Here is a 25,326-nt window from a genome sequence, read left to right on the forward strand (position 1 = left end):
AAACATAGATCAATGGAACAAGATAGAAAGCCCAGAGATAAACCCATGCACCTATGGTCAACTAATCTATGACAAAGGAGACAAGGATATACAATGGAGAAAAGACAGTCTGTTCATTAAGTGGTGGGGAAAACTGGACAGCTACATGTAAAAGAATAAAATTAGAACACTCCCTAACACCATACACAAAAATAAACTCAAAATGGATTAGAGACCTAAATTTAAGAATGGATACTATAAAACTCTTAGAGGAAAACATAGGAAGAGCACTCTTTGACATAAATCACAGCAAGATCATTTTTGATCCACCTCCTAGAGTAATGGAAATAAAAACAGAAATAAACAAATTGGACCTAATGAAACTTAAAAGCTTATGCACAGCAAAAGTATTTATTGGAAAGGAAACCATAAACAAGACATAAGGACAAACCATAAACAAAGGAAAGGAAACCATAAACAAGACAAAAAGACAACCCTCAGAATGGGAGAAAATATTTTGCAAATGAATCAACGGACAAAGGATTAATCTCCAAAATATATAAACACCTCATGCAGCTCAATATTAAAAAAACAGCCCAATCAAAAAATGGGCAGAAGACCTAAATAGACATTTCTCCAAAGAAGACATACAGATGGCCAAGAAGCAAGTGAAAAGCTGCTCAACATCACAGATTATTAGAGAAATGCAAATCAAAACTACAATGAGGTACCACCTCACACCAGTTAGAATGGGCATCATCAGAAAATCTACAAACAACAAATGCTGGAGAGGGTGTGGAGAAAAGGGAACCCTCTTGCCCTGTTGGTTAGAATATAAATTGATACAGCCACTATGGAGAACAGTATGGAGGTTCCTTAAAAAACTAAAAATTACCATGTGATCCAGCAATCCCACTACTGGGCATATACCCAGAGAAAACAATAACTCAAAAGACACATGCACCACAATGTTCATTGCTGCACTATTTACAATAGCCAGGCCATGGAAGCAACCTAAACGCCCATCGACAGACAAATGGATAAAGAAGATGTGGTACATATGTACAATGGAATATTACTCAGCCACAAAAAGGAACGAAATTGGGTCATTTGTTGAGACGTGGATGAATCTAGAGACTGTTGTACAGAGTGAAGTAAGTCAGAAAGAGAAAAATATCGTATATTAATGCATATATGTGGAACCTAGAAAAATGGTACAGATGAACCGGTTTGCAGGGCAGAATTTGAGACACAGATGTAGAGAAGAAATGTATAGACACCAAGGGGGGAACGCGGCAGGAGGGTGGGGGTGGGGGTGAGATGAATTCAGCGATTGGGATTGACATGTATACACTGATGTGTATAAAATTGATGACTAATAAGAACCTGCTGTATTAAAAAATAAATTAAATTAAAAAGTAAAAAAAAATTTTAACAAAAAACCAAAAGAAACAAACAAAAAACAACAACAACAAAAAAAGAAACAGCACATCACCAGCACCCCAGAAACTTACTTTGTATGTCCCACCAGTCACTGCCCCCCATCAAAAGTATCCACTGTCCTGCTTCTAACATCATAAATAAGTTTTGCCTATTGTAAACATCATATAAGTAGAATCAGTGTGGGTACTCTTTTACATCTGGCTTCCTGTGCTAACATTTTGTTTGTGAGAGTCAGTCTTGTAGTTTCATGCATTTATGGTTTGTTCATCCTCATTGCTATATGTTCCATTGTGTGATTATATTATACCACCATGAATTTATTCTTCTTACTGTTGATGAGCATTTGAGTTGTGTCCAGCATTACATATAATGTGGCTATAGACATTCTTTTATGTGTCATCTGGTCAACATATATATGATTTCTCTTGTCCATATACCTAGGAGGGGTGATATGTTCTCTTAAATAATAAAGATCTGGAAATGCTTTGAGAGCTACATTGAAAAACAAGAAGAAGAATTTAACAAAAGTGTAAAGTTTATACTTTGAAAACTACAAAATATTAAAGACTAAGTAAATGGAAAGATATACCATGCTCATGGATCAGAAGCCTTAACATTGTTATGATGGCAATATTCTTTAGATCAATCTACAAACTTAGGCTATCTTAGCTCAGGCTGCCATAACAAAATAACATAGATTGGATGGCTTAAACAACAGTAGTGTATTTTCTCACAGTTCTGGAGGCTGGAAGTCCAAGATTAAGGTGCCTTCATAGTTGGGTTATGGAGAGCTTCCTTCCTGGCTTGCAGACAGCTTCCCTCTCACTGTGTCCTCACATATCACAGAGGGAGGGAGGGAGGAGCAGAGAGAGAGAAAGAGAGGGAGAATGAGAATGAGCAAGTTTGCTGGTGTCTCTTCTAATGAGGTCACTAATCCCATAATGAAGGTCCCATCCTTATGACCTCATCTAAACCTGATTGTCTGCTAAAGACCACCTATCTAAGTACCATCACATTAGGGCTTGGGGCTTCAACATATGAATTTGGGGGAGGACACTATTCAGTTCATAACACATGTAATTGCTATAAAAATCCCCACTTGCTTCTCTGTAGAAATTGACAGACTGATTCTAAAATGCATATGGAATTGAAAGGAATATAAAATAGCCAAAGCAATCTTGAAAAAGAAGAACAAGGTTGGAAGACTCAAACTTCCCACTTTCAAAACTTACTACAAAGCTACAATAAACAAAACAATGTGGTACAAGGATAGACATATAGATCAATAGAGTCAAAATGAGAGTGCAAAAATAAACCCTTATATTTATGGTCAGTTGAGTGTCATCGAGGCAGCCAAAATAATTCAATAGGGAAAGAATAGTCTTCAACAAATGATGCTGAACATATATATGTGAAAAAAAATTTGCATTCTTCTTCACATCATACAAAAAAATTAACTCAAAATAAGTCAAAAACCTAAACATAAGAGCTAAAACTATAAAGTTTTTAAGAGAAAATATAGGAGTAAATCTTTGTGACCTTAAGTTAGGCAAAGCCTTCTTGGACATGACACCCAAAGCACAAACAACTAAGGAAAAATAGATAAATTGAACATCATCAGAATTAAAAACTTTTTTGCTTCAAAACATACCATGAAGAATGTGAAAGGCAACACACAGAATGGGAGATAAAATTTGCAAATCATATATCTGGTAAAGGGCTTGTATCTAGACTATATAAAGAATACTTACAACTTAATAATAAAAAAGACAAATAACCCAATTTCAAAATGGGCAAAGGATATGAATAGACATTTCTATGAAGAAGTTATATAAATGTCCAATAAGCACATGAAGAAATGCTCAACATCATTAGCCATCAATGAAATGCAAATAAAACCACAATGAGATAAACTTCACACCCACTCAGTTGGCTATAATCAAAAAAGACAGATAATACAAGTGTTGGCAAGAATGTGGAAGAATTGGAACCCTCATACCTTGCTGGTGGGAATGTAAAATGTGTAGGTGCTTTGGAAAACAATCTTGCAGTTCCTCTAGGGGTAAACGTAGAGTTACCATATAACCCCAACAATTCCAAATTCCACTGCTAGACTTACACTCAAGTAACGTATGTTCACACAAAGACTTGTACACAAATGTTCATAGCAATATTATTCATAAAGTCAAAAGTTTGAAACAATTCAAATATCCATCAGCCAGTGAATGGATAAGTACAGTGTGGTATATCCATACAGTGGAATATTATTCATCTGTAGAAAAGGGATACTGATACATGCTCCATGTGGATAAACCTTGAAAACACAAATGGTCCATAAGCAGGTAATAACATTCTCAATTTCATTAATAATCAGGGAAATTAAATTTAAAATCACAATAGAACATCCTTTCACCTGTACCATGTTAACTAAATATAAGATGTTAGGTATTACCTGGTATCTGTGATAATATAGCTCAGTGAGAACTGCTGGTGGGAATGTAAATGGGAAAAACTTATTGGAAAACAGTGAGACATCACCTCACAAATAGAAGAATGTTCAAGGCAGCATTTCCATAAAGGAAAAAAAAAAACCACAAGCAGCTTGGATGTCCTTCAGCAGTGGAATAGATCAATTGTGATATAGTCAGACAACGAAATACAGCACAGCAGTGAAAATGAATGACCCACAACTACATGCATCAACATGGATGAATCTCAAAAACATAATACTGAGAGAATGAAGCAGTAAATTACACAGAAGAGTAGATGCAGTATGATTCCATCCATATAAAGTTCAAAAACAGGCAAAACTAAACAATATATTGTTTGTAGATACCTCAAAGGTAGTAAAACTGTAAAGAAAAGCAAGAGAATGATAAACACAATTTGGGGCGTGGTGTGGGAAGCAGGGCGCTCTTAGGGAGATGGGAACAGGCTTCCGAGCTGCTGGTGATGTTCTGTTTCATAAACTCGGTAGTGAGTAGCTGGGAGCATGTTTTATTCTTCTTCTTTACACTGTACATATATATTTACTACATCTTCTGTATGTATAATATATTTCACAATTTAAATGTTTAAAATAATGAGATCACCCTCGGGGGCCCTTCCAACACTTTGATTTTGAAATTCCATAAAACTGTCTCATTTGAAAAGTTGAAAATCAACAGAATTATATGACAGAATCCTAGACTCTCAGATCTGGATGTGTCCTCAGTTACCACATAGCCCCCTCATTTTACAAATGAGGTAACTGAGCTCCAGAGGGGTGAGGTCACTTTTTCAAAGTCACACAGCACCTGAGTGCTAGAATGGGAATATGGAGGAAGGTCCAGTGACCCTCAAAACAGTACATTTTCCACTGAAACACAGTAGGGCTGTGTGCACGTCCTATTTTAGGCCTTGTGTTTACAGTGAGCAGTCTGTGTTTTCTGAAAGCAGTTCTGAGTTCCCATATTCTGTCCCATTGTCAGGCTATATAATCTTTCTTTTAATTAATAGACTATATTTTTCTGATTCACAGAATAATGACTGCCCTGGATGTATTAATTCCACATCACTTCCATACTACAGACCCTCTCCATGGCCTTTCCTGTTATTTGAATGCAGAGCTCTGCTGAGCCTCAAATATATCTGTCATGCTGGTCCAGCTTTCCTTCCACCCCGTGTTCCCCACTGTATTTCCAGGAACCCCTGGGATTCTTATCAACCTTTACATCCTTTCTACCTTCCTCCTTCAGCTCCTTGGGGGAAATGAAGGAACTGATTGTTCCAAGTTTTCGTATGGCCTCCTGGTTTTCTCCACTGGGAGAGGTAGCTCTGGAAGTGGAGTTGGCAGGGGACACAAAGGAGAGAAAAGAAGGGAAAAAACAGGAGCTGTTTCCAATGAGGTTGTAGGCCATGCCTGACTAATTCCACAGCCATGAAGTCAATTGATCTGCCACCTGCACACCCCAGCACAGCCTGTTCTCTGGCCTCGCCTGCCTTCCAGACCAGGCATTGTTTGCTGTGATGAGATTTCATGAAGCCTGATGAAAGTTGGACCCTTCCCCACCTACCACCACCACCAGCACCACTTCTACTCATAAGCCCTGCCTCTCTGCAGGGGTGGTCCCCAGCGGCTGCCAGCTCTACCTCACGTGGAATTTAAAATGTGCCCTACCTTCTCCTAGACTCACAGGATGTCAGTGTCAGAAGAAAAGCTCAGGTCATTTCTTGTCCAGTTTCTGCTCTTTACACAGAAGTGAACAGAGGCCCCAGACAACAGAGGACCAAGTTTAGTGTCACCCAGAGAGTTAGATAGCCCAGGTGGTCTGACTCCCAGAGCAGAGTCTCTCATGGTCCTAGACCGTTTCCCCTGGTGCTGTGACATTTGGAGCCGCCCTCCTCCCTCACCTTGGCCCTTGGAGCCTACCTCTGGCCTGCAGAGTGAACAAACACTTGCAACATACTTCTGACATTCACCTAGAAGTCCCTCCTACTTTTAACCTGGCTGCTTTTGCAAAACAACGTTCCCTATTAAAGATAAGAGAGTATTTACTGGGGTGATGTCACCCAGTTCAGGCCAGGTCCTCGCACTTACAGGCTTGGAAAACATCTTGTTGGTTTCCCCACCGTGGATCACACCTGGTAAAGTTGAGTCATGCTAACCACATCTTTTGGGAAACCGACGTATAAAACCCGAGTGCCTGTTGATTAACATAAACAAGAGCTGTAACTCTCCGCTGTACTAGTTCATGTTGCCCTGATCAGCTGCTTGTCTCACAAAGGCAACCTATGTAGAAAGTCAAACTGTCAGACTCAGAACAAGGGGAGCTGGTCTCGGGATTTGAATGAGCTCTCAAGTGGCCTTCCTTTGATTGCTGACCAGCCCCTTCCTGGCTGACCCATCCTTGCTTTAGCTGCATCGATAAACTCAGCCGTTCTGGTGGCCCTGAGAGTCATTCAATCTCTTGGAAGAAACTTAGCCTTTTCCTGCTCTTCCCATTATGTGTTCATTTCATAACTTAACTCTCAGAGGGAAATCTCATTTCCCACGTTTCTAAGTCTTTTGGGGGAGGGGAGTCCCACATGATTCAGTTGTTCAGACACCTATAATTATATCCACCTGCTTTTCTATTATCTGCCCTATATTACTTCATATTGTCTACAAGGATATCCCAAAAGACTTTATAAAGTACCTTATGAAATCATGTTGCCTCTCTGTTCAGAAGTCATCAGTGCAATTGATCATTTCTGCAGCTGGGTAATGGGGAATCATTATAATCTTCTCTCTACTGTTGTATATGTCCGAGATTTTTCAAAATAATTTAAGATTTTAAAAACTAGGGGAGAAACCATCCGTGGCTTCCTAGTTTCCCACAAAGCCTAAACGTCTTAAACTGGACTTGGCCCCTCTTCCTCCAACTGGCCTGGCAATATTTTCCTGTAATATTGCCTTCCACTCTCTAAAAACACCACCCTTACCCTAGCCCCATCTCCACACAAATATCGCCTGTAGTTTCCTGCCTTTGTGCTTTAGCTCATTCCATTCCTTCCCTTCAACTTAGATGCTACCTCCTCCAGAAAGCCATTGATTCCTCCCACTCACAGCACTTGCTACCTACACCAGCCCATGGCCTGTCCCCACTAATGTATGTTCTATGTGGTCTTCCCTCTGCATCCATTGTTAGCTCTTTGGATCTCAAGGATTGTGTTTTATCATTCCTGCCTGGGAACAGATCTACCTTTTATGGCTATGGTGAAGCTGGATTATAATCTTCAAATCATACATCCCGTTGCCATCATAACTCGTCTTCACCTAGCACAGACTCATGCACGTAGGAAATGCCCAGGGCATTTTTAACTGAATGATTCTTTCATCAAACTCATGACACCACCAGCTGCGTTGCATTGCGTGAGCTACATGGCTTTAAACTTTTCCTCCATGTTTTGAGAGGATTGTATAGCATGGGTGGTCTCAGCATGCATCAGGATCAGCTGGGGAGTGTGCTAAAATGCAGATGCCTGGGCTCCAACCCGAGGGAGTCTGATTTAGGTCCAGGCAGCTGCATCTCAAGAAGCCCGCCAGGTGATTCTGAGGCAAGTGGTCTTCGGGCCATCCTTTAAGGAGCACTGGCCCCAAAGGCCCCTGACGTCCCATGCATCACCATTCCCTGGCCACTTACGACTGAGTCAGACAGCAGCCTTGTCCGCAGCAAGAACCTCATGCTTGCAGACCCCCCCTGAACTCACGTGCCTTTGTTTCCCGCCTTGTTTCCCCAAGTGTGTGGCTGTGGCCTGGCTCAGTCAGGCTTCTTCTTCAAGAACCAGGAGTACATCTGCACCCAGGACTACCAGCAACTCTACGGCACCCGCTGTGACAGCTGCCGGGACTTTATCACGGGCGAGGTCATCTCTGCGCTGGGCCGCACCTACCACCCCAAGTGCTTTGTGTGCAGCTTGTGCAGGTGAGCAGCAGGCCAGCGGGGGCGGGGACCCTCTGCCTGGGATCCTGCAGAAGGGAAGAAATGGCCTTTCCCAGGCAGATCCGGGGCTTACTCGGCTTTTTGCTGGACACTTGCATCCTCTAATCTCAGGGGTGGAAGGACCTGACAGGCTAGTGGTTTTCCAACATTTAGCGGCTGAATCCTGTTTGTCAAACGTGATCTAGTATAAAACACTAGTTTGTCCGAGATGAAGGCAGTGTAAGGATCTGAGCCCCAATACTCAGCCTCCCACTTCCCATCAAAAGTCCCTGAAGGAACCACTGAGGGCCCTGGCCTCTCAAAACTCAGTTTGGAATCCATGAATCTGGCTCAGGCTTTCACACCCTCAGCCACATGCGGTACTGGAATATCTGTTTATAGCCTTCCTCCAGGACCCTGGCAGGTGACCCCACCTCTGTAAGCCTCCGCTTCATTGGTGAATTGACATCAAAGCCAGTCCAACTTCATTGGGTTTCCATGAAGATAAATGAGATGGTACAGGCAGAGAGACCTTATCTCAATGACTGGTACCAAACTGTGTCCACTTTTATTCTCTTCATTATCATATGATCATTATCTAGCCTCTCAAGACCTCTGATAGGTGATGGAAAGCGCACCCCTTCCCTCCTCCCCACCCTCAGCGTCCCCGTCACTTGTTAACTTAGCAAATGTACATTAAGGGCCCAGTGTATGCTAAGCACCATATTAAGGAGATGAAAAAAATAAAGAAAACCTCAACCCTGCCCACAGATATGTTAAATGGACTGCTCTGATTAAGTCATAAGTAAAGCACGATTGGAGTATATGTATGCATTTTTTAATTGGGAAAGTCATTTATAGATTAAGTATTCTCCTCGTAAAATAACCACCTCTTTGTTACCAGTTAGAGTAACTAACCAATTAGAGTTTCTGATTGAGACTAACGACACAGTGCAGAAGAAAATATTATCACCCAGTGGAATTCATTCATTCATCCAACCCTTAAGACCTGGAATCCCAGAACCATTGGAAGTTTGCACAGTAGGGTTCGTATGGTCTAAAGTGGAGGTTTTGTGAAGCCCCATGGAGAATAGGTGCCTTCCCAAGGTCATGCCGGGTCCTTTTACCATGAGTCAGTGCCTGGGCTGTGATGAGAACACGGCTCCCCTCCCTCCCTGGCACTCCCTCCATTGTTCATGTTGCTAATGTAAGGACAGTGGAACCACTGCAGGCTTACGGGGGCATAAACTCAGAGTCCACATTAACAGTCATCCCAGACCGCATGAGCGAGAGCTGCTGTGTGATGGGATCCACTGTGCTGAGGGTTCTATGCGCTTTATACTTAGTTAGGGAGGCAGGACATGATGAGCTTGAGCCCCTGAGCTGTGGAACTCAAACTGTGCAAATGCAGGCGAGCAGAGGAAGAGGTTCTTTGAGGATGTCTAAACTTCCTATGGAGTGAAAGAAGGAAATTTTGGCAAGTTGGGGAGTTGAATGAGTTCTTCCTGACATACAGGGGATAGGTCAAGTTGGGATGGAAGAAGTCCTTCCAGGAAGAGGAAGTACCTCTGAGACATTTTTAGCCTCTTCATTATAGAAGAGAAATGTAAGCCCAAATAAGTGTCATGATTTGCCCAGTGTTCAAAAATCATGTAAATGGCCCAACTGGGTCTCCAGTTCCGGTCCTGGCCCTAACTGAGTGGTTTAGCCTGGCCCCGTGAACAGCACTTGAATGTACCTGGTGCTCTATGTGTGCTGTGTGTGCTACCAAAGGTCTTCAGGCACATGTGTTGTCAAGTCACTTATAGACACAACCCTCTGGAGAGGTGGTGTTGAATTTCTCCTTCATCCCTCTTGCAGGAAGCCTTTCCCCATTGGAGACAAGGTGACCTTCAGCGGGAAGGAATGTTTGTGTCAGACATGCTCCCAGTCCATGACGAGCAGTAAGCCCATCAAGATCCGTGGACCAAGCCGTGAGTCCTCCCCACGGGGCACGTCGCCGTCCACGAGTGCCATCTCCCAGGGCTCTCCTGTCCCAGCTTCGCTAACTGTTTCCGCAGCCTGGAGGGAAGTGGGGGAGGTTCCCACCCTGGAGGACTCCTGAAGCATGACCCAGTTGGCACACAGCCCAGACTCACAAACTTCCCAAAGCACAAACGCAGGGAAAACAGGCTGCCCAACTGTGAACAGGGATGGCCTGTGCCATGTGTTGGCCACTTGGGTGGTTCTCCTGGGATGAGCAGGGCTCCTTATCTCCCCTCTGGTCCACACTCCCAAGGGCATCGCAACAGAGCTGATCAAGTGTTTTCCACCAGTGGCTGTCAAGTTTTACAAACTCCACTAAAGATGCAGACATATCTTAACAAAAGAGGGAATATGAGAGAAGGCCACAAGGGCTGTGCTAGTGCCCCTTAGGGTGTGTTCCGTGGACCATGATATCAGCTTCACTGCAGGACTGATAAAAATACAGACTTCTGGGCCCACTCTGGACTTCTAGGAATGCGACCTAGAAATCTACAGTCTTAATAAGCTTCTTGGGTGATTCATTCGCTGCTCCTAAGACTGAGAACTACTGTCTAGGGATGAGGGGGACACTTGGCAGGCCATCGTAAAGGTCACGTTCTATCACCAAAACATAGATTGGGAGTTGAGGGGAACTGAGGATCAACAGTGCCTCGGAACAGTCATTCTGATTTGTGGAATGTCCATTCCATTCAAACGTGTCTAGCCGTAAGATATCCAAATCACTGTTCCAAGATGCCCTTGTCAGGCCACTGACTGCATGTGCTCACACACACACGGACACAGCCCCCTGGGTCTCGGTAAGCCAAGCTAAGCTCCGGCATTCTTTCATGTTACGTGACACTCTCACCGGCCTTGTCGTCAGAATCAATGAAAGCCCATTAGCATCTTGTGCGGCATCACTGTGTGGTATGGGGGCTGTTGGCCACGGCACCAGCAGAGTCAGCATGCTGAGGCTGTGTCCGGCTCAGGAGGGCGAGCACAGAATACCCCAAGTCAGCAGGGCTGAGCTCCCGGGGGCTCCATTAGCATGGGAGCCAGTGGGGAGGCTCCCCCACTTGCCCTTCCTTTCTTTTCAGTTGAATCAGATCTGCTCCCAGACTTTCCGTCAGTGTCTTCGGTGGGGCTCAGGAAAAATTGGCCGCTCTGATCAGGTTTCCATCTTGAGGCGGCTGAGTGCACACACTGTTATCCTTCATAACTCCTTGAAAGCGTCATCCAGAATGACAGCAAGGCTGGGATGCAGGACCACGGCGCCATGGCTGATGCTACCAAGGTGCCCAGACACCAGTGGGACCACGTGTGAGTTCACAGAGGGAAGCCGGCTGGAGTCAGGAGGCGGCCATCCTTCTGTGTGAATGCACAGCCATCATGTAGCCTCCCCGTGGCTCAGTTTACCCAACTTTGTGGAAAGCAAGTGTATCAGTATTCGGGAATCAAACCAGCATACGTCATAGTGTGTAAAAGGCTCTCTAAATATAAAGTGAGGGATTTTGTTGGCTTGGAGGTTTAGTCTAGGAAACATCCCGAAGGAGAACTGAGAATAAGATTCCTGAGTCTGCTATTACTTCACTATTACTTCACTCAGTGTTGCGTGTACTGCGTGCCTTGGGGAATCTCAGACAGGTGGGAGATTTCCTTGGCTAAGTGCGGGAGCCCTGCATGGGAGCATGTCCACAAGAAGAGGCTGTGTCCACCATAATTCTGCAGATCAGGAGGTGAAGAAGGTGAGGAAGAGTGAGTGCAGAAGAGCAAGTGAGCGCGTGGGCCGTCTCCGGGGGGATGCCTAGGATCATGGTTCATCTTGTTACTCATGAAGTCTAGACATCCATGTGTGGAGCTACAGGGCATACGTTTCATAGAAATGTTTTCTCCCCAAAGGTGGTCATTATCCATGCTGTAAACGCAAGGCAGCCTCCTGACTTGAGGGGAAGTTGGAAGGTCTGCTTAGTTCCCCAAGGATGGAGGGAACTAAAACAAGATTCAAGAGAGTGCTAAGGGGAAGAACATATCATGGAGAAGGAAAATGAAAGCAGGAAAACTTGCTGTGTTCTTGAGCTACAGGACTGTGAAGTTTCATCCCTGGAATGTACAGACATTCTGGAAAAGCGGGAGCAGTATCTACTCAAAAGAGATCAAGAAGAATACTTAGGAACTGTCAAGAGAAAAGAACTGTATTACTTATCACAGGCGGAAGAAATGTTTCCTCACGGATCTCACCATGAAGAATCAGGAGCAGAAGTAGCATCGGCACCATAAGTACCACCACCACCACCACCATCTTCACAATCACCCCCACCATCATTACAAGCACCACTGTCACCAACACTACCATCACCACTGCTAACATTGATTGACGGTGACAATTGCCAGGCACTGCACAGACCTCACTGAGAAGAATCAGCAGCAGTAGCACCACCACCATCACCACCAAAACCACCACCATCACTATTGCTAACATTGATTGGCCATTACTGTTGTCAGGCACTGCACTAAGTTTTCTATATATAGCATCTCATTTAATCATTATAATAACTCTACGAGGGAGATAAGAGTAGTGGTTTTTAGATGAGAAAACGAAGACTCAGACAGCATAAATGACTTGCCCAAAGTCACTCAGATAATGATAATGTAACTGGAATGTGAGCCCAGGCAGTCTGGCTTTGGAGCCTATTTCCTTAACACCCTATACCAGAGACATGACTTGCTAATAGGAAGGTCCTGTCTCCCTGGATTAGTTGCCTAAAACGAGGTGGGGAGCTTGCTATGACTCACAAACCCACTTATTTTTGCTGATCTAAGTGGAATGAATGACACAGTCAAAAAAACTAAAAATAGTTGTCTGGGGTCTTTAGAGTCTCCAGTAAACTGAGGGATTTAGGAGGAACAAGTGGTGGCATCACACTTTCTGCCAGCTGAAGGTTGTAATTTTGGAATAAAGAGGAACGTAGGAGGAATGGAGTGGACAGCTGGGTCTGCAGAATCCAACTTGGGACAGGGTGTGGTTTTCCTGACCCTGCTTATTACACCAGACCCAGGCTCCCGGATGGGGTGTTTGAGACTCTGCTGCGTGGCCAAGAGTGAAAGTTGAGAGAAGAGGGAGGAAAAGGTCCTGATAAATATGAAGCTGTAGAGTGGAGGATGAGCAGCATAACATGAAAGGAAAAAGCATGTGGAGCAGGTAAGCCAGAATTCTCAGGAGGAATCAGCAGGCCTTCCTACGTCAGGAATATTGCTTCTGACCTCATATCAGAGATTGGATAATGCACAGAGTATGAGTTAAAAACATGAGAATAGGGCTTCCCTGGTGGCGCAGTGGTTGAGAGTCTGCCTGCCGATGCAGGGGATACAGGTTTGTGCCCCGGTCCGGGAAGATCCCACATGCCGCGGAGCGGCTGGGCCCGTGAGCCATGGCCGCTGAGCCTGCGCGTCCGGAGCCTGTGCTCCGCAACGGGAGAGGCCACAACAGTGAGAGGCCTGCGTACTGCAAAAAAAAAAAAAAGGGAGGGTGAGCTGCTTACCCCTGAAAGCGATGACACAGAGGAAGGTGCCCACCCCTGTTGAGAATGCTGTAGATTCCTGCATTGGGTGGGACTTTGACCAAATGCTCTGTGAACTCTGAGCCCCAGTGGAATCATTTAACCCTATCAGCGAGGCCCACAGAGACACACGGTCAGCATTTGTGGCCTAGAAAGCTGGACCAGACGCCTGAGCCCTTGGGTTTTACTGTTCGGAGCATGGGCAAGTCACTTCAGAGGCCATCTGTCTATAAAAGAGGAGGGGGTACCTGACCTCTCTAAACTATGACATTCTGAAGACTGTGATGATCAGGATGGAGTGGGGGTAGACTTATCCCAGGAGAAAAGAAATCCTAAAACTATTCTCCCAGCCCCCATTTGAAGGCCTGGGACTTGAAGCATTTTGCAATGGGAGACCTTCCTGCCCTCAGCTTGCACTAAGAGATGCTAGAAAGGTGCTGTGTGGCCAAGAGGCGCGGACTGTGGGAGCTGCTTCATACACACACTTCATCAGGGCCCAGACCCTCCCCACAGCCTGCTGGGCACACCACTTCTTAGACACATGGACACCTCATCTCCTGTCCCAGGACAGGCTCCCAGCTGGATGTGAGAGCTTCAGCCAGCCTCTCCCAACTTGATAGCCGTCTCTTTTCTCACCACTGCTCCCAAGTATGCACTTGCTTTGGTGCCAGGAGGCAGGCTTGTCCTCTAGTAAACTTTGCACCATGACCCTTTCCTCCTCCAGAGTGGGACATCCGGTCGGCTAGGCCTGAATTTCCCGCTTCTCCCAAGTATCTTGGACACGGCCTCTATTTCCTGCCCCTCCGCAGACACTGATTGAGCAACAGGCAGACTCTGGGGCCCCCTACATTCAATATTGGCCCCAGTGCACAGTCCAGGGTGAGGGGAACGGAGAGCAAGGGCACCTTTCTGCTCTGGAACGATCTCATCAGACTCTTTAATCCTTGCTGCTTGGGGAGGCAAATGTTTGGTATATAATCATGTTGGGGAGGAGGTGTGTGTGGTAAGTTCTGTCCTTTGCCTGAGTGCTATGAGGCCTGCTCATTCACGCTCATTCAGCAAATCTGCTTTGAGTTCTTAACTATGTGCTGAGCACGGTGCTAGGCAAGAAAATAGATTTAACCACAAAACACACAAATCACAAACAGGGCCCTTGCCATTGAGCAAAACTCTACTGTGCTTGGAGATCTTGATAAAATTCAGTAGGTAAGCGACAAGGGCTTAATTTCCAAAATATATAAACAGCTCATACAGCTCAACATCAAAAAAACAATCCAATTGAAAAATGGTCAGAAGACCTAAATAGATGTTTCTCCAAAGAACACATACAGAGGGACAACAGGCACATGAAAAGATGCTTAAAATCGCTAATTATTAGAGAAATGCAAATCAAAACTGCAAAAAAATGAGGTGTGACCTCACACCAGTCAGAATGGCCATCATCAAAAAGTCCACAAACAATAAATGCTGGAGAGGGTGTGGAGAGAAGGGAACCTCTTGCACTGTTGGTGGGAATGTATATTGGTGCAGCCACTATGGAAAACAGTATGGAGGTTCCTCAAAAAACTAAAAATAGAGCTATCATATGATCCAGCAATCCCAGTCCTTGGCATATATCTGGAGAAAACTCTAATTCAAAAAGATACATGCACCCCAATGCTCACTGCAGCAGTATTAACAATAGCCAAGATATGGAAGCAACCTAAATGTCCATCAGTAGATGAATGGATAAAAATGTGTTTTATATATATATATATATACACACACACACACACACACACAATGGAATATTACTCAGCCATAAAAAAGAATGAAATAATGCTATTTGCAGCAACATGGATGGACATGGAGATTATCATAGTAAGTGAAGTAAATCAGGCAGAGAAAGAAAAATATCATATGATATCACTTACATGTGGAACCTAGAAAAATGATACAAATGAACTTATTTACAAAACAGAAACAGACTCACAGACATAGAAAAACTTATGGTTAACAAAGGGGAAAGAGGGGGATAAATTAGGAGTTTGGGATTAACAGGTACACACTACTATACATAAAATAGATAAGCAACAAGGACCTACTGTATAGCACAGGGAACTATATTTAGTATCTTGTAACAACCTATAATGGAGAAGAACCTGAAAAAGATACGTATATACATAATATATATACATATATATGTAACTGAATCACTTTGCTGTACACCTGAAACTAACACAACATTGTAAATCAAGCATGCTTCAATAAAAATAAAATAAAATAATTAAAAATAAAAAATTCAATCGATCTGGGTGGGGCCCACATTGCTGCACATTTCTGAGCTCCCAGGTGACACTGATACTGCATGTCCCTGGGTCACAGAGACTTGCATGAGCTTAGTTAGCGACTCGAGAGCAGAAGCAGTGCAGGGTCCATTCTGGATGAACAGTTGTCAGGATGACCAGCAGGGAACTTTCTGGAGGAACCCTGGGAGGTCTGTCTTTCTCCCTCACACCAAGACCACTTATCAAGAGGCCAGGGCTCCGCTGGCCTTTCCCTCACCTGGCAGAGTCTCGACAGGTGCCAGTGCCAGGGTGGGAGCAGTTGTGGAAAAGCTGGCATTCCAGGAGGGGTTTCCTTGACTCAGGTGTGTGATGATGGCAGGGCTCTAGGGGCCCAGGATGCTTTGCTCAGCACATCCTCTTGTCTTTGCAGACTGCGCTGGGTGCAAGGAGGAGATCAAGCACGGCCAGTCACTCCTGGCTCTGGACAAGCAGTGGCACGTCAGCTGCTTCAAATGCCAGACCTGCAGCATCATCCTCACCGGGGAGTACATCAGCAAGTGGGTTTCTCCCCCTCCCCGCCCCGCCCGCCTGGCCTCTGCATGGTCCCAGACCTGGCTGCACATGACCCTTGCCTGAGTCCCCAGCAGCATCTCCCTCTGTTTCCATCCAGCTACCACACTCTGGCCGCAAACAGCACCCCACACACCTTGGGCCCTCACGCGGTGCTTCCTCTGCCTCAGATACTCTTCTCTGCTCCGCACATGCTTGCTCCTCCCTTCTGGTCTCGGGTCCCACACCCTCTCCTCAGAGTTGGCCTCATTCTGCCCTATTCTTTTCCTTCATACAGGCCAACACCATTTGCAATTGTATATTTATCCGTGTTAACTTTTTAGTAAGGTTAATAATACTAGCTACCATTTATTGAGCTTTTATCGTGGACAAGGAATGTACTAACTGCTGTGCACGAATTATCACATTAAGTCCCGTGACTACCCCCATGAGATATTTATCCCCATTTGAAAAGCTGTAGAAACTGTCTCAGGCAGTAAGTAATTTGCTCCAATGATTATATTTAGTGTCTGTCCTCACTAGGGCGGGACTTGTTTAATCCTCTGCTGCTGTGTAGCACAATGCCCAACCCATAGTCAACAATACAGTTGTTGAATGAATTGAGATAAGAGATGATGGACACACAGTTGTCAGGGAAGATGGCCCAGCCTACACACTGAGCACTAGACAAGCCCCCTTGTGTTAGGCCCTTGTGACCACGTTTACATACTCAAGTACCTAAAAAGAATTAGGGCCACAGACCCTCACAGCTTTGACACTTTATGATCCAGACACTTCTCAGGTATCGCCTCTGGCCCGATGCTAGGACACAGTGAGCATGTAAATTTGTAGCATGCATGGTTTCTGCTATCAAAAAATAAGAGAGATAAGCTATATACATAAGAAACTGTGCCCCCAGGGGATACGTGATTGAGAGCTCAACAGAAGTTCTGTTCTTTAAGACCTTTCCAATCGTAAGTGACAGAAAACCCAACTCAAACTCCCTTAAAAAGCAAAAATGGGAGTTTACTGACTCATAGAAATGGGAAGGCCAGCGGTATTCTGGCTTCTGGCATGGATGAATCCAAGGGCTTAAAGATGTCATTAGTACTTCAGAAGTGTCTCTCTCTCTCTCTCCCTCTCAGCTTTACCTTCCTCTGCATTTGTTTCATTCTCAAGCAGGCCCTCCCCAAATGGTAGCAAAGATGATCACCAGCAGCTCCAGGCTTTCATTCTAGCAGCTTCGCAAACCTGGCAGAGAGAGAGAGGCTTCTTTCCCAAGAACTCCAGCAAAAGTCCCACAGCTGCCTCTGATTTGGCCACCGGTGGGTCACATGCCCATTCTTGACCAATCACTGGCCAGGAGGATCTCAACCCTCGAGCCAGAGAGCAGCTGTTTGTGAGTTCTTCGTAACTGCGAGTGCAAAGGGGTGGTTCCCAGGAAAACCCAGGCGAGGTACTGCTGCTGGCAGAAAGGGAGATAGATGCTAGCTAGACGACCCTTGTCTGTGTCAGAGGTCTAAGCGAAGGGCTGTGACTATTCACTTCTAACTAGCAGAAGTGGAATCTGGAATATATGAGAGCTTTATGGAAGATGGTGATATTTGGGCCAGACCTTGAAAAGGGGTATAAGATTTGAAAATGTAAAGAAGGAAAGCTTGTAGGCAGAATGCCCAGCCTGGGCAAGGGCAGGGAGGTGCTGGACACATCCATCCAGTTTGTGGGAACTCGGGTGTGTGCACAGGTGAAGTCCAAAGCTGCAGAGGTTGAGCTGAGGTCACAGCCCCGAGAGCTTTGAAGGCCATGTTAGTGGAGTTCGGCATGCACCTCTGTGCCTGCCAAGTAACGAGTGCCCTTGGTGAGTTGCCAGCCAGGAGTCCTTGAGTTTGTGAGCCTCAGTCCAAATTCTCTGGGGGAGTAAGGGTTTGCTCAGAGCTCCTCGCAAGCAGGTCCAGCTCAGATTGCCCACCACGCCTTGGGCCTCTGCAGCCGGACTCTGGGCTCTTCATCCATCTGCCAGCAGAGTGTCAGATGCTTAGAGGCCCTGGCTGTGGCGTTGATGCCCAGGTTAGAAGCCCAGCCCTCTTGACCTCAGCAAGGGACTCAACTTCTCTGAGTCTCAGTTTCCTCATTTATAAAAACAGGGCTAAGAAGACAACCTGCCTCATAGGGCTGTGTCAGGGCTCAGAGATCTGTGCTTTGTACCTAATCAGTACCCGGTTAATGTTCATTTTTACCATCTGCGTCTTTTTAGAATCATGTATATTTCAAATTCCCGAAGGCCTCACAACCTCATGGGTCCAAATTAGGAGGTGTTGGCATTTATACCCAAATTTTTCTGGCTCATTGTGCCCGCCTCCTGACAAATGCCTATCCCCCTGCAGGGTCACCCGCCCATCCCCACACAGTGTGGAAGGGTTGGGGGAAGGGGAAGCTTGTCTCGTGGACCCACAGACAACAGTCTCACCTGGTGACTTTGCTGAGCACGGGTCCTCATTGCCAACTCTCCTTCAGGAAACACTGACGGCTCTGCTGCCCAGGGTGGGCTCCTAGCAGTGCCCACAGGGCAGCAGCCTGGACATGCCTGTTCTTTAGGCCTCTGTGTGTGTGAGCGAGTTCTGTTGCGTACGAAAGATGGCATCAGCACTTCAGAGAGATGTCATCAGATCTGGTCCTTAGAGCTAGGCAGGGCTGGAGCAGGGCTGAGCTCTTTGATGCTCCAACCATCTCCACATGGGCCCTTGAAAGCTGAGCCCCAAACGTCCTCCTTGAAGACCCCCTCAGCAATCATGAGGATTCCCCTAGCTGCCATTTGCCAAGTACTCACTCTAAGCCGGGCGCTGTGCTGAGCCCTGGGACACGCTGGAACCATGTCCTTTAATTCTCAGGACAACCTGGGAGAAACCAGACCGTCTGGGTTTGAACCAGCTCTAGGTCATCTGAATTGGGTTTTCTCATCCATACATTGGGGAGACTGATAATTCCAACCTCATAGGGCTGCTGCAAGGATTAGATGAAATAACCTATGTAAAACACCCTCAGAGGGCCTGACACACACCAAGCAATAAATATCAATGGCTGTTAGTAGTAGAGGGTCGTATAAGAATAACTAACAGTAATCTTATTACTGCCCAATAAGTCATCAGCACTGGGCAAGAATAGAGCACTTAGGAGGTGGTCGGGGGAGAGGGGGTTCCTGTTTTCTGCTGATCCAGGGGCACAATCAGATGACTGATCATATTGATGACCTCCTGGAAGGGAAACTGGCCGAGGCTGAGAGGGGGATAAAGGCTTTCCCCTTTGTGCCTCTGTAATGTGCCAAATGCAAATATTACCTATTCTAAATAAAATAAAATAAAATTTTATTTTTAAATGAATTTTTAAAAGAGCCATTTGGGGTAAAGGAAAAAGTAGGTCTGGAGAATTTGTGGGGAGGGAGAGGAAGAAGAGTGGAAAAGGGACACTCACAGCCAGCAGCAGACCGGTGGTTCCCAGGCACGCTCAGGGAGTTTGTCAAGATGCAGGTTCCCTGGGATCCCCCCATCCCAGGAATCGTCTGATTTTGTATATCTGAAGGGTGTCTGGGGAATTGGCATTTTTAACAGTTCCCTGAGTGCTTCTAATCTTGGCCCAGTCACAGTTGCCTGCAGGTCTGGGAAGCTCCACGTGACACCCCCGTAAACCCCCCTAACTTCCTCTTCCTGTGTGGATTTCCTCTTGCAGGGATGGCGTTCCATACTGCGAGTCTGACTACCACTCCCAGTTTGGCATTAAGTGCGAGACTTGTGACCGATACATCAGCGGCAGGGTCTTGGAGGTGAGTGGGTACAAGGAACTCTGAAGATGTTTGGGCAGGATGGCCTGTGACTCCAAAAAGTCATCCCTGAGGAAGGGGAGAGTCACCCCACATCCCTTTTTCCATAGCCTCTACCTCCCCCGTTTTCTCTACCCCAGCTTAGCTTGCTACATAACCTTGAGCAGATATCTGCTCTGGGTACCCCCAAAATGAGGAGCTGGACAAAATTATTCCTTGTTCCAAAAATGCTGTGTTGGAAATATCAGTTGCTTCTCTAGATTTAGACCCAGCTCGATTACTGGGGAGTGACAATTATGATTTTCTTCCCAACCCTGCTTTATTTTTTAAGCATTTGGTAATGTGCTGATTTAAGAACCAGCTTGTCTAGCAGCCTATTCCCTAAGCCCTTCTTTGGTTGGTCCATCACCATGGCAACAGCTCTTCTCCACCTCTGATGCACAGCTCGCTCTGCCATGACAGACAACCTGCAGCACCATTGCTGAGCCCTTGCCTGAGCCCTCGCCTGGGCCCTCGTTCGCTGGCCTTCCCTCCCACACCCTGTGGGCCCAGGAAGCTGTCTTCCTATGCTTTGGGACCACCCACTTTGAGGAACCAGAAACAGGAAAGAGTTTGGTGCAAATGAAAAACAGTAGCCTAAGAGTAGAAACAGTTGGGTGCTAACTCATGCTCAGATTTGGGGTATCTTTGCCTTTCTAGGCCACAGTTTTCTCGTGTGACAGTGGCTGAGGGATGACAGACTGGTTCAGGCCTTGCGAACAGAATCATTAATTCTGACTAATCTGGCCAGTCGGTTGTGGTTACCTGGAGTCAGCTGTGTGTTGAGAAGGATTCTGCAGCCGCATCTCAGCTCAGCAGGAGAAAATGTAGCAACCAGGAATGGACTCTCTGAGGAGATGCATTGAAGCTGAGCCCTGAGGATGAGCAGGAAGCCGCCATGTGAAGAGCTGGAGGAAGAATGAGCTTGACCCTTTCAGGGAACAGAGAAAAAGGCCAGTGTGCCTGAGTTCTGTAAATCAGGACTAGAGGAGGATGGAGTATATCCTAAAGGGCATGTCACATAAAGCTCTGTAGACCTGTTTAGAAGTTTCTGTTTTCTAGCAAGTGCAGTGGAAAGCCATGGGAGAATTTTAAACCAAAGAGCAGTGTAGTAAGATTGCTTTTACAAGATTGTAGGGAATCAGAATAAGATAAACAAATGCACAGAGTGGATAAACCATCAGACATTTCCAAGGAGCTGTAGGAGTGAGATGTGGAGGAAAAGGCATGAAACAGAAACATAGGGAGGGTTTGGGCCCAGGTTTCTGAAGGCCTGATACCAGGGTGAGGAGTTTGTCATTTACGGGGCAACAGGGGCAGGGGTGTTCTAGAAAGGCCAAGCAGAAGTGACCTGCTTCAAGCTTCATCTTAGGGAGGATAACGTGATGTACATGGGCTAAATTTAGAGGAAAGAAACTGGAAGTGGGAGACCAGCGAGGAGCCCTTGACCCCTCAGGAAGGACTCGGGAGGTACAGTGGCAGTGGAAGGGGCAACCACCCTGTCTACAACACTGTGGAAGTAGAATTCCAGTAGCTTTGCAACCATGGGGTAACTTGTAGACATAACCATCAAAGGGAAGAGGCCAAAACTTGAACCAGAGTGTCAAGCCCAGGTGAGAGGAAGTCTGGTGTCACCATCCGCAGAACTGGGGGTGGCAGGGAAGGAAGCTGATCTGGGCAGAAACATACCGAGTTCTCTTTGGGGTGGGGTGTGGCTGAAATTCCAGGAAGGTTTCAAGAGGACAGTGAGAATGTGCATCAGAGCTCAGGGACAAAGCTCAGGCCTGGAGGGACCAGTCTCAAAAATGCTAGGATTTGAGTAATAGTCGGCACCATTGGAGTCATCAGGATTTCTGAGAAAGGAAGAGAAGTGGGCTCAAAGCAGCCTTGAGGAGTGGCGCTTACAGGGGGCAGAAGGGGCTGAGAAGTTGTCAGAGCATGAGGAGCAGCCGTCGGCATGTGGGGGGAGATTGGGAAGGGGTGATGAGAGGACAGAGCTCCGGAAAAGATGGGGAGTCAGTCAGGGTGTTGGGTAGATTCTACAGAGCAGGTAGGGATGTGCCGGCTGAGGAAAAGCTGTGAGGTGTGGGGCAAGGTTACCTTCAGGAGAACCATTTGTTGAGTCTGCAGGATTGTGGGCAGGGGGCATCCACATTGCGGTGGGGTAAAGGGTCAGTGGCACGAGAGATCATAAAAGCAGACTTTTCGTTCGAGAAGGAAGAGAGTTCGATTACACGCAGGGCCAGGGCGGTAGACGGGAATTTGTCCCAACATTTCCAAGCTGCTCTGAAATCGTGTCGGTGGCTGTCTTTTCCCTGGCATGTTACTGTCATTTAGCATAGTGAGAGCCTTCTCTTCTTGGGCAGCTCTTGTGACTGGGTTTCAATTGATTACATTTGTACGAGGCTCCGTTAGCATCTTGGGCGTGTTGATTTTTTTTTTTTTTTCCTTAGAGCAGGAAGAGACTTTTAGCCATCAACTAGTTTACCCTCCTCGTTTTACATATAAGAAAAGTGAGCCCCAAGACATGTGGTGCTTTTCCCAGGTCACATGCAGAATTTCTAGTAAAGACAGAGCTGAAATCTGGGACTCCAGAGAGTGGAGTGGCTCCCGTATCCCACACAGATGCCAACAGCTCTCAGCTACCCAGGGCCTTTGAGGCAGTGTGATGTATGAAGATACACAGTTGGAGTGAAACAGACTTAGATTCCAGTTTTATCACTTCTAGCCATGAAACCTTAACCAAGTCACTTCCTCTCAGTCTTATTAGAGTCTTTATCTATCAATGGAGAATACTACTGTTATTAACTCCTAGTAGATATGTCAATGTGAAATCATAGAAAATATATATATTGGTCTCTGCCCCTGGTTCCTGGCACAGAGCTCCTAAAATCCTTCTAATTTCCTAAGTGATAAGAGCACTAGGGGCATATTTTGTTCTAACATTTGATCTTTGACCTCAGTTCCTACACACAGAGCTCCTAAATGGCTTGGAATTTTCTGAGGGATAGGAGCATATTTTGTTCTAATGAGGTGACTCTTGGTGGGCTCCTGGATGGGGGCTGGTCACCAGAAAAATATCAAGCCATGGTTAGAAGTTTAAAGTTTCAGCCCCAATTCCCATCCTCCAGGAAGGGGAGAGGGCCTAGAAATTGAGTTAGTGATGGATCCTGCCTATGCAAGGAAGCCTCCGTAAATACCCCACAAGTACGGGATTCAGAGAGCTTCCAGGTTGGTGCGCAGGTGGAGGTTCTGGGAGAGCGGTGCACAGTGAGAGGGCATTGATGCCCCATTCCCCTGCCCACATACCTTGTGCCTCTTCTACCTGGATGCTCATCTCTATTCTTTATCATATCCTTTTGTAATAAACCAGTAAATGTAACTGTTTCCCTGAGTTCTGTGAGCCATTCTAGAAAATTATTAAACCCAAGATGGGGGTCATGGGAACGCTGATTTATAGCTGGTCAGTAAGAAATACAGGTGACAACCTGGGACTTATGATTGGCATCTAAATTGGGGTTGGGGGCAGACAGTCTTGTGGGTCTGAGCCCTTAACCTGTGGGGTCTGACGTTCTCTCCGAGTAGAGTGTCAGAATAAATTAAATTATAGGACACCCAGCTGGTGTCATAGAGAATTGCTTGGTGTGGGAGAAAAAAAAAAAAAACACCCACATAGCTGGTGTCAGAAGTGCTATGAGTATGGTAGTAGTCTGAGAGTAAGGGACCAACACAGGAGTGTGTTTTTCCTTTATAGCTAGTCAGGACTCTTTTGCTTGCAAGTACAGAGACTATACTCAGCTGGCTCAGACCAAAAAGGAAATTTATCAGCTCCCAAAATAAAAACCCAGGAGGAGTTCTTACTTCAGGCACAGCTGGATCCAGCACTCAAACAAATGCGTTTGGAATATCTTGCCCTCTTGGTGCCACTTTCTTCTGTGTTGGCTTTATTCTCAGGAAGCCTCTTCTATATGATGGGGAAATTGGACACCATTGCTCTAGGCTTACATCCTATCAGCCAGCATTTCCGATGGAAGGCGAGTTTTCTCTTTCCTAATAGCTCAGCAAGCGTCCTGGGACTGGCCCTCATTGGAGAATCTCAGGCCCATCTCCAAACCAGTAGCTGTGACCATAGAGCTGGAATAACCACATGGATTGACATGGGGAATGGGTAGTCAATCCCACCAAGGAAAAGCTTGATGCTAGTTCTGGAGGAAGGAGGAAGGAGGAAGGATATTTGCCAGGCCAAAGCAACAGCTGCCCACTGCGAGGCCCAGTGCATTTCTGGGTACACAATAGGCACTTAATTAAATTCCATTTCCCCTTCCCATTCCCTCCCCAGGCCACCCCACAACCCCTGCTCAGTGACAGACCTCAACGTGCTGAGCGCCAGTCACACTCCTTCCTTCCTGGTCTGTGTCCTCTCCAAGGAGAACCACAGCCCTGTGTCCCTGTGCTGCCTTGCCTAACCTTGCTTGTGGTTTTCAGACCTCTCCAGTAGGGCCCCATTTTCCAGGTACTGATTCTTTGCCATTTTCTTCACTATGTTCTAGACTTTGGCTTGTTAACAGACAGAATGTCTCATCTTATCCCACTGACTTGGTTTTCCTTTTGCTGGTACCTGCTGCTCTGCAGCCTCCCTTCCCCACTCCCTCAGGTGGTTTTTAGTGCCATTCATGGCAGGATTGCTAGATGGGCACAAAGCCTCTGGCGGCTGGAGTGGGGTGCTGGGGCGTGACATTTAGGAAGATGCCAGCTTAAGTTTTGCCATCGTGCTGTTGCCATCCTAGAAACAGGTCTATAATTGAAATGATAAAGAGACACAAAGTAGGAAGAGACTACTATTTAAAACGATTATCCTTGTCATGGTATGGGAGAATCAATCCCACGACATCTCAGCTTGGGAAAATTAGCAGGCTCCTTCCAAAGTTTGAACGCAGTTTGCTTTGGTGATGATAAGAACATTCTGTCATTGGTGGGAGCCATGCAAACAACCAAGACTGAAAAAAAGGGATTTTGGATTTTTTTTTCCTTTTTAAAAAATCTGCCCTTTCCACATTCTTGCTAAATTTTTAGAATAAATCAAGTCTCTCCAGAATAGATAAGTCCGTGCCCAACCAACCCTCCCCCACCCCAGAAGATTCAGGGAGAAGCCTTCAGCATTATACAGTTATACTTTTTGAATTGGAAGGAACCCGTTAACATCAGACCAAGTGATGTCTGGGGGGGCCGTT

General features: G+C 45.9%; 1 protein-coding gene across 10 annotated transcripts in view; it reads left to right on the plus strand.

Annotated features, from left to right (window-relative positions):
• ABLIM3 (actin binding LIM protein family member 3) overlaps nucleotides 1-25,326 on the plus strand; it is a 178,709-nt gene that overhangs the window by 98,460 nt on the left and 54,923 nt on the right. For all 10 annotated transcript variants that reach the window (XR_010942177.1, XR_010942178.1, XM_067732202.1 and 7 more), the window contains 4 exons: nucleotides 7,685-7,868; nucleotides 9,726-9,838; nucleotides 16,124-16,250; nucleotides 19,966-20,059. Coding sequence is in view for 8 of the 10 variants with exons in the window: in XM_067732202.1 (XP_067588303.1) it covers nucleotides 7,685-7,868; nucleotides 9,726-9,838; nucleotides 16,124-16,250; nucleotides 19,966-20,059 (518 nt within the window). In the remaining 2 variants the exon portion in view is untranslated. The remainder of the gene's footprint in view (nucleotides 1-7,684; nucleotides 7,869-9,725; nucleotides 9,839-16,123; nucleotides 16,251-19,965; nucleotides 20,060-25,326) is intronic.

The sequence above is a fragment of the Pseudorca crassidens genome, chromosome 3 (genome assembly GCF_039906515.1).
Source record: "Pseudorca crassidens isolate mPseCra1 chromosome 3, mPseCra1.hap1, whole genome shotgun sequence".
Taxonomy (NCBI): domain Eukaryota; kingdom Metazoa; phylum Chordata; class Mammalia; order Artiodactyla; family Delphinidae; genus Pseudorca; species Pseudorca crassidens.